The sequence below is a fragment of the Etheostoma spectabile genome, chromosome 19 (genome assembly GCF_008692095.1).
Source record: "Etheostoma spectabile isolate EspeVRDwgs_2016 chromosome 19, UIUC_Espe_1.0, whole genome shotgun sequence".
NCBI lineage: Eukaryota > Metazoa > Chordata > Actinopteri > Perciformes > Percidae > Etheostoma > Etheostoma spectabile.
In genome coordinates this window covers 7,983,034-8,001,167 of record NC_045751.1, presented here as the reverse complement: position 1 = coordinate 8,001,167, position 18,134 = coordinate 7,983,034, and the positions used below count along the sequence as shown (strand labels likewise).

The 18,134-nt window shown below is 38.1% G+C and overlaps 1 protein-coding gene across 2 annotated transcripts; it reads right to left on the bottom strand.

Annotated features, from left to right (window-relative positions):
* Positions 1–1,287: 1,287 nt before the first annotated feature.
* Positions 1,288–14,634, bottom strand: si:cabz01007807.1 (uncharacterized). 2 transcript variants are annotated; one of them, XM_032544692.1, is made up of 33 exons: positions 14,431–14,634; positions 14,210–14,275; positions 13,065–13,130; positions 12,682–12,744; positions 9,999–11,156; positions 9,714–9,803; positions 9,518–9,610; positions 9,280–9,342; positions 8,791–8,850; positions 8,584–8,619; positions 8,443–8,505; positions 8,305–8,355; positions 8,149–8,217; positions 7,783–7,851; positions 7,594–7,701; positions 7,341–7,403; positions 7,053–7,130; positions 6,807–6,872; positions 6,678–6,713; positions 6,486–6,545; positions 6,105–6,161; positions 5,770–5,868; positions 5,628–5,679; positions 5,442–5,536; positions 5,008–5,118; positions 4,817–4,903; positions 4,693–4,731; positions 4,526–4,600; positions 3,394–3,462; positions 3,207–3,246; positions 3,043–3,100; positions 2,120–2,465; positions 1,288–1,857 (listed from the first exon to the last, which is right to left on the bottom strand). In XM_032544692.1, exons 1-33 carry the CDS (start codon positions 14,446–14,448, stop codon positions 1,453–1,455), a joined length of 3,909 nt encoding a protein of 1,302 aa, XP_032400583.1. In that variant the 5' UTR covers positions 14,449–14,634; the 3' UTR covers positions 1,288–1,452. The 2 variants fall into 2 exon arrangements, with proteins under 2 accessions (XP_032400583.1, XP_032400582.1); XM_032544691.1 differs by having other exon boundaries at positions 7,783–7,853; positions 8,148–8,214.
* Positions 14,635–18,134: the final 3,500 nt, after the last annotated feature.

Sequence of the window (18,134 nt, the reverse complement as noted above, 5' to 3'; positions counted from 1 at the left end):
AAAAGACCTCAGGGTCCAAAAAGCTGATATTGAAAAAAAATCAAACAAAAATAGATTTATGGTTTAAAAGGGAAAAATACTTTAAATTCAGCCTTAATGAACTATTCAGCTCTTACTTGCTTTCATAAAAAAAAAAAAAGTCTTAAACACGGCAAGTTGACAAAAAGACTTTATTCAAAAATTCAGTGTTACAGTAAAATATTTAAATATATATCTGAATATATTTTACAGAAACATTCTGTTCAGGTCAAAATAATGCAGGAAGATGCACCGACAGTATGATGTCCAACAACATAAAGGCAGAAGCATTATCCAGTAAGGCATTAAAACATACACTAATCTTTCTGTCTTCACAACAAATTAACATATGCCAGTTTATGAACAGCATTATAAAATGTCATTCATGTCAAGTGTATGGGTAAGCCCAAGAGTGTCTCTAGTTTTATATGGAGAATATGAGGGGGAATAAAATGAATTCCGCATGAAGATAAAACATGCGCACAATTCTAAATAGTTACTTTAATTTAACAAATAAAAAAACTTAACATGCCAATTTTAACAGCACATTTAAATGTTACAAACTTCATGAGGAAATGCAAGTGTGACTGAGTGTCACAAAAGAAGTTGAAGTAATAATAGTGATAACATAAAGTAATAATTCAATCTACACAGCTCTATAAAGAAGGAAATATTTCTCCACTCTCCATTCTCAACTATTAACATTTGTTTGATTATACTGATATCTGAAACAGGAATGGGACAATATGATAGGAACTGCTGACAATATAATAAAGTGTAATACAATAACCATTTACTTTGTGAATTTATATACATTTACGTTTTTGAAACTTGTTATTGAACTCATATTCTAGTCTAAGGTGCTCATTTATTATTTGTCCTTCTGTAAATACAGCGGGTGGACAAATTAAACTGAAAATCAGTTCAAACTTGAAATTAAGCCATCTGTGAACACAAAGCAACATTTTGATTTATCTTATATTTAAACTTTTTTACCCAATGAACATACAGTGCATACAGTGCTCAAATATGTGTCTCCTTTCCTGTTATGGTAGTTAAAATGTTAAACATCTTATAGAATAAAAGAGCTACCAGAGTTGAACTTACACCCCTCTGCCCAAACTACAACAAAATAATGACCGTTATAAGCTTAAAAGGTGGTGTAATCTTTAGCAAGTATTTATTGGAATATCCGGTCATTTGTCTACACTTCTTGAGTCTGCTGTCTTAAGCTAAGCAATAAAAAGAAAAAAAAAAAAAAAAAAAAAAAAAAAAACTTTGTACGCCATTTTAATAAAAAGTCTAAAACTGCCTAACAACAGGTACTGACCTCGTGGGCCCATAATTTTTTTTTACAACAGTTCCCTCATTTAGCCAGGAGAGGGGGGTGGTGGTGAATAACTCCAGTCCAGGTGGCATTGTGCAGGATGGTGCTCACATGTCTCCAGTAGCATCCTGGAGCTCCTCTCTGATTGCATTGAGCTCCACTAGCCCACCATTTAGCACATTTGCCACCTCCTTTATTTGACCCACTACCTCTTTCTTGCAGCCTTTCTTCAGCTCTCGGGTTTCCTTGATGAAGTACTTGTCAATGCCTGTGAAGAGTCCTCGGAGCGAGGCGATGGCCTCGTCCGTTATCTCCACCCCCCGCATCACGGGCGAGTCGACTAAGCCGATCATCTGGACGGCCCTGCGGATCTCCCAGTCCTCCGAGTAGTGTTGGGTGCCGGTCCTGAGTAAAGGATGGCCACGGAGTTTGTACAAGCCCTGATTGACAAAGTGGAGGACCTTCCCAATGGTCTCCAGGTGATCGTCGAAGTCCTCCAGTACTTTCTCCACCTAGGGAAGAAGAAAAGAGAACGACCACAGTCTTCAGTTAAACCGAGAAAGAAATCAATGGTAAACTCCAGCATGAAAGTGCATCAACCCGGGTTACTGGTGTCAAAGACAAGCACTTGCTCTTTATTATTATTATCATTATTATTATTTATTTTTAAATTTTTTTTTTTTATTTATAAATTTTTTCCCCAGGTACGAACTGTTGCCAGTGAAGGCACATTGCGATATTACAACGCAAGCATCGCCTACTACAGCAGCTTACCTTCTTCCGGTCGTGCATGTTGTTAACGTTATCTGAGATGGCAGCAGAGGCTGAAGTGATTCCTCCAGCTGTGGCCACACCCACACCAACCGCGGTAATTATGAGAGAGAGACCGAAGGTAAAGGGGGACAGAGCCAAACCGGTGATGGCTGTCACACCCCCCACGGCTGTGGCGGTGCCACCAGTGAGCCCGGCGATCTTGGCCTTGTGATGGAACATGTTGATGTCGTCGGCGATGGCGTGGAGGATGATGACGGACTGCCAGAGGGCCTCAGCTCGCTCTACGAAGAATTTGTTGAAGACGCGCAGGCCCCGATGAACTTTGTCCGCTAAGATGGTGAATGACCTGGGATTTATTTAAGAGCAAACAGCGTGGAACTGGAAATGTCAAAGTTCGGTTTGTTTAGGTTGTTTAAGTCTATACCCAAAACATACTGTGATGTCCTCTATCAACATAATAAATCGGACCCATTTATCAAGTTGCTTGATTAATTCAAATACAGAGTATGGTACAAATTCAGCTATGACTGCAGCTAACAATAACTTCACTATTGATTATTTTCTTGATTAATCATTTAATCTATAAAATGATCCAGATACAGTGACAAGATTTTCTCAGAGCCCAAAGACAAACTGACTCTTATCTGACCAGTGGTCTAAAACCAAAAGATATCCAGTTCAGTATCACATGTGACTAAGACAAGCATACAATCCTCAGATTTGGGACGCTAGATCCAGAAAATGTTTGGCATGTATGCTTGAAAAATAATGATTAATCGGTTATCAAAATATTTACTGATTACGTTTCTTTTGACCCTCTAATAGAGCGACTAATTGTTTCATCTCCACATTTCGCGCTGCGATTGTTAATCACAAGTACAACAGAAACAATCCCTCCAGCACAGTTCTGTTAACAGACGTACTTTGACTCATCCTCCTTTAGGAGTGTGTCCTCATCGTCCGATGGCACCTCATCCCATTCTGAAATCCAATCAAGCGACAGGTGTTAATGAAGACATTGAAAATTATTTTTATTACTCAGTTTCTTCAATCTGTTACTTTAAAAATAAGTGTGATTGTGACTCACGCTCCACAGAGCCCCACCACTCCATCAAACTGTCAGTGTCCTATGACAAAAAATAAAAAAAGGGTCACTCCTGAGCACGATACTACTAGAAAAGGACATTCACTTGCATACACAGGAGATGGATTGTGATTGTATGGGTTATAAGGATTAGGATATTTCAGTTTAGCGAGTTGTAAGAGAAACTGACCCCGTCCTCATCTTCATTCTCCAGATCTGCTATAGCCTGTTCATCCATCTGAGAAGCCAGCCACTCAGCCTGCATGAGGGGAGAGGAAGGGAGGGGGGTGTTTGTCTAGTATTGATTAGACGTCAATGTCTGAAGAGTGCCTTGCATAATGCCTGTTGATTGGTCATCAATACCAGGCATTAAGCAAGACTTCCTTACACTCTGGTTGGTGAGTACGCTGTGTTGCTAAACCAGCCTAGTCACATGTCAAAGGAATGTTACCCATCAGGAAGAGAGATGACTAAGCAGTAGAAAACCTTTCACAATAGTTTCTCCGTTCTCAGTTGAAATCAACAAAGTGCACCATGTTTAAATAATGTCAGATGGTCTTTTTTGCACAAGAAATGTTCACACAAGAGTTTTTCTATTTAATCCTAATACTGACTCAGTTTAATGGTCTTTTTGAAGTCAAGGTGATGTATAAATACTGTAAAAAATTGTTTTATATCAAACCGCTCAAACCACAGAGAAAATCACACAGCCCGTCTTTAGAAACATGCCGTCAGGACTTCTGTACAGTTGTTGTGACAGTGCCGTTACGGTCATTCCCCAACTGCAATAACGGTGCAGAGACTCAGAAAGCGCAGATGCGGAGGACCTGGGAACACTGACCAATCAGCGCACTATGGGATTTTTCGGGAAGGGGGGTTTAATAGATAGGCGCTAAAACTGAGGGTGAATATGACAGTGTGAGAAAACTAGATGTGTTTTATGAACATTAAAGCATGTAAACATGTTCTAGTAGAAACCCATAATACAAGTAAGAATCTGAATATGAGCATAATATAGGACACTACTATAATGATTAAGTTAATAAGTTTCAGTGTAAAATAATGTGTTCTTTGGGGTGCATATAAAAGCTTTAGAATAGCTTTAACAATGTGTTGCTACATCACAAGTTACTAACTCTGTGATAGTTTAGCTAAAAGAAGTAAAACTGTGGGTTTTATAATTACGGAACACAGTCATTTATTAGGACATTCATGCCAACCAGTTCCTAAGGATACAAGACATCCAATTTTTGAAACTTATCACAGCAGAAATAAGCTGGTTTAATGCCACTCAGTTTTCCACTTTGAAGGTGCAACCGTACCTTGGCGGCATCTGACAGGTAGTCACTTGACGTAGCTCCGGGCGGATCTTCACACGCTTGATGCATGGCTTTGCCCTGGCATGACAGAGACAGTAAAAAGTGAGCATGTCATTTATCTTGTTTTTCGAAGAACTGACAGCAAAAAATCCCTCATTAATACATTTCACCTTGGGTTTTTTGAAAACTTTAAGTTTAGATGGCTTCTTCTGTTGAAAAGAGAGAAACATTGAGAATCATTAAATAACGTAAAAGTAAAGCCTTAAAAAGTGACAACGTGACTGACAAAATTACCGGTTTGCAGGTTTCTACTTCATCTTCTTCCGAGTCATACATGCAATCTTTTCCTGTTTGAGTGAAGTCATCCTCAGCAAAGGGATCCTGAATTTTTTAAATAAAATCAATACCACAGAAAATTGAAATGAAGTATTCTTTCATAATGATGCCCCATTCTTATGTTCTGCCATAAATCAACATTGACATACATTGGATGCTTGCTGAGGAATCTGGTGGCTGAATCCAGTCGCTTCACTCTGTCCATAAGCTGTCTTAGCTGTGCCTGGGATGGGAATAGGGCCTTTATGTTTGGATGTTTTCTAAGGCAAGAAACAAAAGTGTGTTAGGCAAAGCTTGAGACACCGAGCTTATGCTGTCAGAAGGAATAAAATAAAAACACATTCTTCTCTTCTGCATAAAATCTAAAGTGACTACAATCAATCACTCTGAACTTCCATTCACAAGTGTTTAGTGAAGGGTTAACGCTTTTTCTCAAAGGAGTTTTCGTCTGTCAGCCCTGGATGTGCTGTTCATTGCATCAAATGGCGTTTCAACAAAGCAGGTAAACTGGGCTTCTACTCCTGCTGTTAGCTTGTTACTGGCACTTTTGTTACAAAGACACTGGTTTTAGATAGAAGAATACCGGTTTGCGGTCCTCCATCCAGTTGTCATCATCTAACTCGTCTGCAGAGAAGCTGCTCTTCTTTTTCTGGCAACTGATGTCCTCCAGCATGTCCTAATTAAGTGAAAAATTCAAAGAAAAATCCAAATGAAGTAAAACTATTTTTTTCATATCTCAATGCCTTGCAAAAACACATTTTAAATTTTACCTTTGAGCTTTGACGACCCATGTGCAGCAGCTTCATATTTGTTGTTTTTATCTATTGATGAAGAAAAAAAAAAAAAGGTCATTAAGAGAAAACAGGTGACAAAACATTCAATAAAAAACGGAGTATTAAATGATAAGTTACAGGATGGCAGTCTCCCATTGCATATGGATCTTCATCTCCACTCAATTCAGCAGACCTGCGGTGTGTTTTCTGAAAGTGCTTCTCGTCCGTGGAAGCAGCCTTAGAAACAGATTCCAAACCACCGTTAACGTTAAAGTTAGTCAGGAGGGAAAACCATGCTGCATAGGAGCCACAGCGAAATAAAATGTCTCCCGTTTCAAAACACCTAATAACATTTTTTTTATAAATATGTTATTTTCCAAGCATGATTCAAGTCAGCAAATAACTACAGAGTATTCAAATGGATGAACATGTCAAAGAATATATCAAACTGGTAAAAAGAAGAAAAATACTACCTTACAAGATGAATGGAGACTGTGGCCTCTCTCCTCTACATCCACTAAAGCATCACCCTAATAGTGAAATTAGTATTATAACTTACTCAGATGTAGAAATTGTATCAGAACAAAAGAAGGGCCGGAGTAGTTTTGTGTTATGGAAGTGTATTTTCTTGAAAAAATAAATAACTAGTTTATCTAGTTTAAAATGGTTTATCTAGCGCTAACTGAAAAAAAGCTGAACTTAAACCACAGAAATAAACCATGTCATTTCTGTAAGTAATTCAAAGGAAATAATCAGACCATTCACCCTCATATTAGACAATGGGAGGACTAATTATTGTCCTATGACATATGTATTGCTGTTTAAATGTTGACTGAACTGTAGCCGACTGTTACCTGGGACTTCTTCTGAGGTGTGTAGCCTTGTGCACCCAAAACTTCATCTTGGGATTTCTCCTTTATGAGTAAAAGAAATTTGAAATGTGATACACTGCTTACATGTTTAAAAAAAAACAAATAAAAACTATGAGCAAAGCACACACACAGTGACTGTCCAAACTCACAAAATTCAAATGGATGTAATCATACCTTTGAGCTTTTGCGAGGTGTGTATCTCTGTGCTCCCTTTGGTTCAGATAAAAAGTGTTAATGTAACAAACATTTCTTAATAAATTATGCTGGGAAAGGACGAGACTAAGTACAGTAGATGTGTGATACCTTTTCTACAGCGATGACGTATCCTCTGTGTGGCACAAACCTGATTTTCACCCTCTTTTTTTCCTTCTGGAGAGAGAATCAATGCATGTCAGATTATTCGCAGATCTCACTTTAAATGCTCAAATGTCTTAAGTCCAAAGTAATTAAGTTAAGTTATTTAAGTAATTGTGCCCTTTTCAACCCTGAAGATCCTGGTGTTTATGTGCATATTGCTATGTATCAATCTAAGTATAACAAAGAGCATACAAATCCATGGCGATCAACCTCTCCATGCTGGGCTTCCAATCCCCCCTCCACGCCAGTACCCTCACCCAAAACTGTCCCCTGACAACAAAAAAAAAAAAAAAAAACAACAACTTCAGAACGTGTATTACTGTTTAGAGAGACCAACATTTTTCTTTAAGAATTTAAAACGTTGACTTTGGGATGCATTATGGTGTTAATGCTCAAAATAAGGAAAACGAATGCGTGGAAACTTTTTTAAAAATTGCAAAGTGTTTTTAAAAAACACTTGGCAGACTGCAGGTACCTTACCTCTGACCATCGGCGTATGATGGGGTTTTTTTTGCCGACTTTTTTCTCATTAATGTCAGAATCCTGTTGTGGAATGACAAAGAAAACATCAAAACTGCAGCCTCGATGTAAGAAGTCACATGTACGCAAGCAAAGTTTAGACCCAGTATAGGATGGCTGGAGTGGATTTAAACTCCCATGGCCGATTCAGAAGACTTTTAAGAAAACCTAAATCAATGTCCTTCAGCACACACTTGTACTTTGAATAACTCACCTTTGATTCCCGAGGTAAATGTCTGTGCATGTGCTTTCCCTCTGCCACGGGAGAAGCAAGGGATGCTCTTCTTAGCAGCTGATTGACTTTGGTCTTCAAATGTTTCTTCTGTTGACGTAAAGTGTAACATTATTAAACCACCACTGGTTTACTCATACTAATCAGAAATACATTAACAAGATAACATACCTTATAGTCCATCCCATTCTGCAACTCATCGTCATTCTCTTGTGCAGGCATGTTTAGGTCTGAAAAATCCTGAAAAACAAACAACTTTTAAACACTGTCATTATAAAACACACTGCTGTGTTCAGATTAAATGTAACTATAGTTTAATTTATTTGAGCAGATGTTACTTCTGGATCTAGTGTTTAATTGGCTTTAAAGTTTTAATATTGTAGTGTACACTATCAAATCACATCTATTGGGAGAATGCAGGATGTTAGATTACATAGACTTTGTTGATCCCAAATTGGGATATTTCATTAAGACTAGCCTTACTGACACATGCTTACACAATTTATATTATATATATACAGCCACCCTGACTGTTACCTTTGATGATTTACGAGAGGTTGGTAGTGTCTTACTCCTCTCATCCTTTGTGTCATCAGGAAACTTCTCCTGCGAGCAGGAAATCCTTTTCATTATGAAGATGAACACGCAAACAATCAGTGCAGTGAAAATGTGATTTTGCCATGTTTCACTTACATTTGACCCTCTTCTGGAAAGCATGGACAATCTGAACTTTCTATCCTTTTTCTGTAAAAAAAAAAAAAAAAAATTAAAAGGTTAAACTATATACTTGATAACAAACACAGAATGTCTATTGAGTGAGACAGATAGTACCTTGCCGTGACTCCCAGAGACATCCTGATCCTCACCACTTCCTCCATCAAAGTCTGCCTTTATCTAAGAGAAAGGTTAGCCTTTAGCATCTACTTTTTCTAACAACCAACCAATGCCAACTACAGAAATAACTTGTCTTACTTTCATTGATTCTCGTCTGAGTCTTAATGTTCCAGACTTGTAGGGAAAAAAAAAGAAGAGAAAAACAGACTTTAGTAGCTGAAATGTGTTTGACCGAACATTCATGTTGCATAGAGAAGGTTGCTGAGAGTTCCAGGTAGCATGACAACATATTTAGAAAGAATACAATAAAAGAACTGCAATTGAATTTTGAACATGTTTTCTTACTGGTTTGAAGTCAGGGTCAAGTTCAGGGCTGTCTGTAGGCCAGTCTTCAACACACCTTTCCTGTTTTGGGATTTTAGTTAAAGCAATATTTATACTGGAAAGAGAAAAAATAATCCAGAATGCAATATGTACATGTCTGCCATGTTCATCCATCCAAAACCTTTTTCCATAGGAGATAAATTGTCTTGTTTTTTCGCCAATACCAAAATCAAGACAACATTCTATCTTGTATGACACGTATGTCAACATTAGATTGAATTCACATCTCATTTGAATGATAAATGGCATCAGCAAATGGGCCTTCCACTACTAAAGCGTGGAGAACCATCCCACGTGTTCATATTACTGGGTGTGATTAGAATTTTAGACTTTTAATCTTTGAATTATGTTTCTTTCATTTTCTTGAAGTGACTTTTCCCCCTAACAAATGTGGGAATAGCTGCTAAACATTTAGTAATTAATATTGAAAATCACTTACTTAAAACTCACCTGTCCAATAAGCAGGATGTCCTCAAAGACGGGATAGTTCTCAGCTTCAATCGGTTTACTTTCCTGTGAAAAAAAGATATTTGAAACGCCCACAGAAAGATGATGGTCCTTCTTCAAACTACCTTTGTGTGACCTTTTACATTGTTCCTCATCGATATTTGGACTAATATCTGAGAAAACTTTGTTAGCCATGCAAATTAGGGCAGCTATTAAAGTCAAATCTAAACAGCATGCGTACCGGAGTTTTTGTTTGGTGTTGAATAACTGGTTTTGGGAGTGGTCTGAAGGCCGGTTTGGGAGCAACTTTTGGTACAGTTGCTTCAGGTTCAACCTAAACACAGTCCAAAAGAAACAAAAAGTAATTAAAAGCATTGCAGTAGCAAAGAGTTAAAACAGAAATATAAAAACTTTATGGTAAACTGTTCTTGACATACAGGGTTTGAGAGTGTGGGTGGAGGTGGCCTTTCTGGTTTTGGTGGTCTAGTTCGAGGCAGTGGCTTTGGTGGACGTTTGAAGGTTGGCACCTGTAATTTTGATTATAAAAAAAGGGTATGAATTTTATGTTGTGTAAATCAGAATATGTCTTTGAGCTATTTGTCAGCAAGATGCATCCTACAGTACAGTGGGACCCTCAACAATGCACAATATAAAGTACAATGTGTAAACATTTAATATGGATTTTAAGGTTGCCCAAATATCAAATGACACTTGTTACATACATGAGTCATGTCAGCTGGAGATTGTCTGGATGACATGGCCATATTCCTTGCCCGACTGAAGGGACTCTGCTGTAAAATATCAGACTTGGTTCCCTCAGGAGTAGTCAAGAAAATATCATTTGGCCTGTCGAAAGACTTTGCGTGGACGGCTGCATGAGATTCTGATGGCGTTGCCTTGAAGGGATCTGGTGACGAAAACGTGTCCAACTTAATTTTTGACGGACTGTTGAGTGAAGGTGTACAGTCTGAGGCCTTAAAGGCTGTATTGCTGTAGGTTATCCCAAATATATCCCTGCCATTAGTGTCGGAGGGAAACGGTAGGAAGAGGTCTGGAGTCCCAGAAAGGACCGGGTCAGACTGTCTTGAAGGAGTAGTACTGAACGGGTCATCCAAGCTGGAAAGGTCCTGGAATAAATCCCTTGCAATTGGGCTTGGGAATGGGTCAACTGAATTTGTAGATGAACATGAAAATATATCCAGATTTTCCTTCCACAAAGACATGCCAAAAACATCCTTTTTGGTAGAGGGATCTTGTTTGTTTCCCCTGATGTTGAAGAGTTCTCCACTTTCAGTCTGAACTGTTTGAAACAAATCTACTTCTTTGGTCGTGGCAGCATAGAATGGATTCGCCATCATTGGCCGTGGAGACTGGAACAGATTATCCTCCATGTTTGATGGAGGTTTGAATGGGTCTACAAAAATACTGGAAGATTCATCAAAGATGTTTACCTCTGTAGTGCGTTCAGTGTGAAATAACCTCTCTCCTTTAGCAGACTGGAAAAGATTGACATCATCTTTAAACAGGTCAGGGCTTTTTAAATGCAAGGTTTTTGAGAAGTTCTGTGTTTGAGTGGGGATTGGCTTAAATAAATCTGGTGAGTTCGGGCTTAAGTCATTAAAATGGCCATTGGCAGATACGTTTTGGGCCGATGTTGGTGTCTGGAAACTGCCTTGCATGGCGTTGGAAGCAAGGGTCTTGAATAGGTCCTTTGGATGTTCAGAATATTCAGCTCCATTTTCCACAGTCTTCATTTCAGGATGAAGATCGTGAGGCGAACTCTTAAAATTAGGTGGAGGGACAAAAACGCCATCAAGGGTTACTTCTTTTGAAGTTCTTTTCCCTACGTCCTCCATTACATGACCTTTGCTGCCAGATTCCTGGGGAAAAGAATACAGGGTATTTAGGGACATGCTCAATGAAAATAACATTAATTAGGTAATGATGTGATCTGGTTTTAATAACTGCTAATATGTACCAAATAATATTTATAAAAGGGTTAACTCTGGCCAACGCCCAGTGAATCCATTCTGATAAACACAGAAAGAGAAATGAGACAGAAGGAGGTGTTAGATTACACTTGTACTATTGACAGGAAGGAGGAATTAAAAATAACTTCCTGCCCTCCATTCTGAAAGCACGACTGAAGGACACAGCAGAACATGTTGAATGATTGTTTTGGGGAGGCATGAGCAAGAAATTAAATTAGCTTGTTGCCTCAAGGACGGTTCAAGACAAAACGGTATATCTTTTAAAATAAGGGCAGGCACAAGCAAAACTATGTTTAACAAAAGGCTCTCAGATAGTAGGCTTGTTCAGATGAACTGCGCCTCGTCGGTAAAGTGGACAAGAGGCGGCGGCAGCAGCCTGGCCATGAGACAAACATCCGCTCAAGTCGGACAGTTTCTGGCCGTTTTCCAGCAGACAGCACAACAGAATGTGACAGAAGAACTGTGGTCCGATTCCGATTGAATGAAATGTTATCAGACCCATTTATCAACTTGTACAAGTCTCCATTTGTTTTAATTATAACAGAGTAGCTCTCAAAATGCTCTACATGCGATCTGTTGCTGATTTTAATTAACAGACTGCAGATGATCCGCAATCTGAACAGATTTAGTCTCTCTGACTTCTAAATGTCACCATCAGCCACACAACATGTATTCTGTACAGAATAATCCTTTAAATCAGACAAAAAGCAACTAAAATCCCTCCAGTTCTAAATCAATAAGTTTACATAAAACGTCATCATGTTGTTGATTCTGAATCAATCAGTGGTTAATCAGCTGAGAGGCCGGCGTTTTCCCATGCTCTGGGTCCGCCTGGGTCTTGCCGTCGATGAAAAGCAACTGTACTGCCTGTGTCTCAGAACTGCAGCCGCCTTGATCTCGTGAGGTTATCGTTGCCTACGTGTGCATGACATCACAGCAAGTCGGGATCAAGTCGGACACAAATCTGACGGGCGGCGATCGCCAGTGATCGATTTTGCACAGACCCGGCTCATCTCAAACGGGCCTATTAACTTTTTTTGCTTCCCCATTGGTTAATTTCATTCAGCACTTTAAAACAAACCCTAAACTCACTCCATCCCTTTTACATGCCGACATATTAGTAGACTTAGTTATTCTTGGAAAACTTTAGTTCACAATCTGCTTATACACAAACATGCCAACCTAGACATATAACAATAACAGTTTGTCAGATTGTTCTTCAAACAACAAGAGACTGGGTGTGAATTTAACCTGTGCCACAGCAGGAAGAAGATTATTATACCTCATCATTATCCCTAACAAAACATATTTATGGAAGGGAACCGTGGGAAGACATGTGATGATTTTAATGCATTCTGATTTGCGGTGATGTGAAAACCATGTGTTCCTTGTTGTAAACACAACAATATTTAACCTGTTTGTTTCGAGACTGGTTCACAGATGATCCACTGGAGCCAGAGGTTGATGAAACAAGAGACTTAGAGGGAAAGAGATTAAGATTAATACATTATCATAAAAAGGAAGCTAAATTTAAATGTTCCTTTAAAAAAAAAAAAAAAACTAGTTATTTAGGATTGTAGGAAGAAGTCAAATGTAACTTTCTTGCTGTACTTAGGCTGGGTGGGTGCATGTTTTAGATGTAAAACACCACGTGGATGGAAGGGACAGTTTAAAATTATTGTTCTGCAAGAGTGTGTGTGTGTGTGTGTGTGTGTGTGTGTGTGTGTGTGTGTGTGTGTGTGTGTGTGTGTGTGTGTGTGTGTGTGTGTGTGTGTCTGTGTGTGTGTAGCTACTCACCTGGTATTGATTACGGAAAGGGCTTTTGGAAACTTTCTTTTGCAATTTTTGTAGCGTCCCAATACTCTGAAGAAAAAACACATCATCATCATCATCATCAGCTACCCACTTTTACTGTGGTGAGTGAGCTTACCGTTCCTAAACAAAACAAAATCTGTATCGTTCATTTCATACCTTAGTGAAATAAATATCACAAATATATGAAAAGAAACAAGAAAAAAAGTAAGTAAAATGTGGTTGGATACCTGAAATATTAATAAGACTGGCTGGATACCGCGCTAAAAAAAAGGATAAACAGAGCTACAGAGTGGCCTACAGAGAGTAGCCTGCATTATTTTGAGATATTATTTGGAATAAGGGTTCAAAATTATCTTTTTTGTCGACCAGCCAAACGGATAGGGAATGTTCAAATATGAAAAGCCACTCATTGTATTTTTGGCTGGTGAGTGAAGCAAATCTATCACCCAATTGCATATTTTACCAGCATTATGCTAGTAGATGGTGCTAATTTTTAACCCTGATTGTAATCCATTTTGTAAAACTATACTGCAAAGGGTACCCGTTTTATTTATTTTAACTAGTCAACATACATGAAGAAGTTAGCTATAGCATCTACATTGAAGTCAAACTTAACATGTCAAAGGTTCCACAGAGTGAGAACATTGATGTTTTTTTCCATTATATTTGTAATTGGGGATATATATATTTTGAAGTGTCTGTAGTCTGACAAGAAAGCCCAGAAAAGCCACATGAGTTCAAACCAGTGTGTCGAGAGCATATTCTTTCTGCTCTGTATTGTTAAATCACAGAGATGACAGTGCTAAAAAGAATTCAGCTACATCATCATGACACTGGGTCTGCTCAGTGTGTTGACCTTGACACAAATAGGCCTACGTCACGTGAAAGCCATAGTTGCCATAAAAAAAATTGGTTGTTTACCTGTTTGAGGATAAAATGTTAAATATGAAATACGTTGAAGAGGAGGAGGGAATTTAAGTAGCAGTTTTGCTCCCACATCTGAGTATCAAACACTCCCAAAACACACACACACACACACACACACACACACACACACACACACACACACACACACACACACACACACACACACACACACACACACACACAAATTTAAAAGTACTCACAGGTCTTTCCACAGCTGCACTTTCTGCTGCACTCCATCCATTGTCGACCGCCACCACCTCATTCTCCTAATACACATTTCAATTAATTAAATAAATAAATACGAATAACCATAAAGCCATGTCTAAAACACTTTTGCCAAACAATTTTAAAACCAATTCGTCTTCCCGTGAAACAATAAAAATTAGCTAGCATCAAACTCGCACTTTTTCAAGAGACTTACCGTTGTTTCTCCTCTCATAATCAGTAAAGTTGGTTAAAAATTAAATACAAGTTTCAAAACCACATTATTTTCTCCACGGGCGAGATTTATGGATGATTAAACGATGACAACGTTTCCTTAGCAAAATACGTACGGACGATTGACACGAGTCACATTGGTAATTAACGTACACCTGCTGTCAGCCGCGAGGGCTATCTAAACATCCGGAGTTGAAGATTTCAAAATAAAAGGCTTTGCTCGTACATGCTAAGTGTCGCACGCTGAAAACAAATGCTCTGATTAAAATGGTAGTTGAGTCATAACGTTGTTTGTTATGTTGCATTATTAAGCAATTTTCTTGCTCCGAACACCCAGGAATCGCTGCACACGTTTTTTCTTCACTTTCTTAAGATTATATAACGATCTACAAAATGATTATTACGTAATTAATAATATTAACAAAATCAGGATGTAGACACAAAGTAGCCTACTTAGAACCGCATCCCTAGTTAAATTCATACTTTGACAAACTAACTAAAGTAGCCTGCAGATTTGGGAAGTTTCATTTAATGAGCAATTTATTGTGAAACCAGTTAACAATTTGCAGTTATTAGTATTTTCAAAGGTTATACCAAGTTTAAATTGACTTTGGTTACTGTCGAATTTTAGCCACTAATGGCCCAAATGTGGAAACTGGAGGGGAGAAGATTAATCCTCTATTATTTTAACATCTTCACATAGGCTTACACTTTAAATAGTCATTTGTTTGAATTGATCCATTTTGCACTACTATTTTGAAGGCAAACTCACAGAACTTCCTGTCTCTTTCCTCACAGCGTGGGTTTGATACAGATTGGTACCTTTCCACCCATTGTTTTCATCTCAATGCGAACCGACCGGTTGTCCTAGCCCAGTTTGACAGGGCGGTGCTGTCCAGCTCTGTTGATGTCCTGAAGCTCTGTGCTGACAGATGAGGAAACTCTGCAGTGTTTTATTTTTGACTGCCACTTATAGGGACTGCAGTGATACAGTGATACAATCTAACCCTTGTGTTGTCCTCCCATCAACATTGGAAATCAACACTTTTGTTGATGTTTTTTCATCGATGTTTTTTACTTTTCCTTACGCTTTCGTCCCTTTTTTTCCAACACTTTTTTAACCTTTGTCACTTTTTTGACGTTTTCAACACTATTAACTTCAGTTACTACCTCATTTATAGGAAATTATACCTAATGTTTGAGTTAGAAAAGCAGAAATTGGGAATCATTTAGACTATGGATACACAGACTGGAATATGTCAACTTTTAATCAACACTATTTGGAAACCACATCAATGTTTTTTGCTATAAAATTGAATAAGACACCCCAAAAATGAATGAAAGTAGAGATTTGTCTTTGCCAAAGAGCGTTGTGTGTTATCAATTATGTTATTTGGGGTAATTACAATTGGGTAGTTAAAAAGAACAGTAATATAGGAAAAGGGGTCAATTCGACCCGAGGACAACATGAGGGTTAAGAAGCTGTTGCTTCTTAAATTGGGACCAATAACATAAACGCAAACATTCCTTAATCCATTCCAGAAATGCAGCCTTAAAACGTTTTCTACATGTATAAGAAAAATCGAGAGAAGCAATAAGATCATGTATCCATTTAATGGGTCACACCCAACAATTAGGCAATTTTGTTTCACCCTGTCTCTACAATTATGTTTTCCTTAGGCCTTTACTGAAAGTCAGAGTTGCCTACACCCTGCAGAAAACACACACAAAAAATCCCTAAATGGCATCTTAAAATGTAACTAAAACAAAAGTAAAGTGGTAATTAGAATCAGCCCATGCAAACAACACGTTGGGTAAAAATAGAACAACAAAGTTGAAACGTTTTGATCCCCAAATCAGGTTTGTCCTGGTTACACCACGGGTGTGGCTTTGGGCATCTGAAGTAGAGCATTATATAACCAAGTTGTGACAGCACGGGTAGAGATGTAGGCTAATCTTGGGTCCTGAATTTAAAAAAAAAGATTATAACATACTTTCATGTAAACTGTAGATGGACGGCAGCTGGACAGCCAGTAAGAGACTGTACGGCTTTTTAAGAAATGGTGACTGCACAGAATCCTGGCTTTGTAGTTAGTTCTAACCCGTTATTATGCATCATACATACTGTATACTGTTAGAAAAAACTAACTATCACGTGTTCTTTGATTTGATGAGGACGAAGAGAGGCTGAGGGTCCTACTGAGAATCAAAGAAAAGGTTTAATGAAACAGCATGATGAAGATACGACACAAAACAAGATTACACCGCAGCAGACAGCGGACTTGATCCATACTTCTCCCTGATGGAGTCACATGAGACCAGTCCCAAAATCATCACCACGTCCAAATTGTATCCCAAAGAAGTTGAGGGTGGTTCCTCAAATTAAATCTTTCCCTATTGGTCAGATGTTTTCTCAAGATCAAGTCCCACCTCTGAATTGTCAGGTTTGGTCCAGGTCACAGGTAAAGGTCTTTTATCATGGTGGTGCCAATTCTATTCAAGTTTACTGGGATATGCATTCCCTCTGTTCTTAGTCAAGTCTGGCCCGGCAGGGGCGGTTCCCAAAAGGCAGGAAGAACCTTGTGGGGACAAAGAGTTTCCTTATAAATGCTAAATGACAGATATGACCCAATCAATTCTATAGAGACAGAGGAAGAGAGGGGGAAGGTGAGAGACAGTAGGGCCGTCTTGATCTCTTCACAGAGACAAAATGCCAGTTACCCTAACCTGGCTGGATCCTACATAAACAGAAATACATTGTTTTCAAATCATTGTTTTTAACTTTTTATAACTCAACTATATATATATATATATATATATATATACATGTATCGTTGAATAAGCAGCATGCAGACCATCATGTTTTTCACAGCTGTTGAATGATAGTACACAGACAGTGTTGTGACATCAATTGTCCAGCAGGTGGCAGAAGCTCATCAAAGACTTATTTTGAGTCATGAAACTCTGCTTTTGTTGTAGGATAAGTAGAAGTTTTGATTGTAACATGTTCTATTACAGTTACATGACCCAATACCCGATTAAAAAATTTAGCACCAATGTATTTCAAAGCTCAAACTCAGAATTATTTTCTGAATTCCTTAAGTTTTCTCTTTGGGAATTATAATAACTTTCACAAAAAAAGAGCACTTTAGCCTCAGTTAAAGACTTTTGAAACAATTTTATACATACAATTTTATTAATTTGAATACAGGAATAAAGAAAAGTTCCTAAATTTAAATAACAGAGGAACATTGACTTGTGTGATATACTATGCTATAGCCCATGCAAAACAAGGCTGATACAAAATGTATTTAAAAGCATTTACACGTAAATAAAAATCAAGTGCATGGTGATCTTTTGTCAAAACATGTTCATCAGAATGTTTAAGGAGTCACAGGTCACTGTCACGTGAGCACACTTGACATGCTTCCAAGCATTTGTGCCATTGTGAAGAAAGTGAAAGAAAAACCGTGTACACACAGCTCAGGATTTATGGGAATTCAAGACATAATGTGAGTTTTCATTTATTTATTAATTTGAATGCAGGAACAAAGAAAAGTTCCTAAATTTAAATAACAGAGGAACGTTGACTTGTGTGATATACTATGCTATAGCCCATGTAAAACAAGGCTATAAAACCTTTTTTTTTAAAAAGCATTTACATGTAAATAAATATCAAGTGCATGG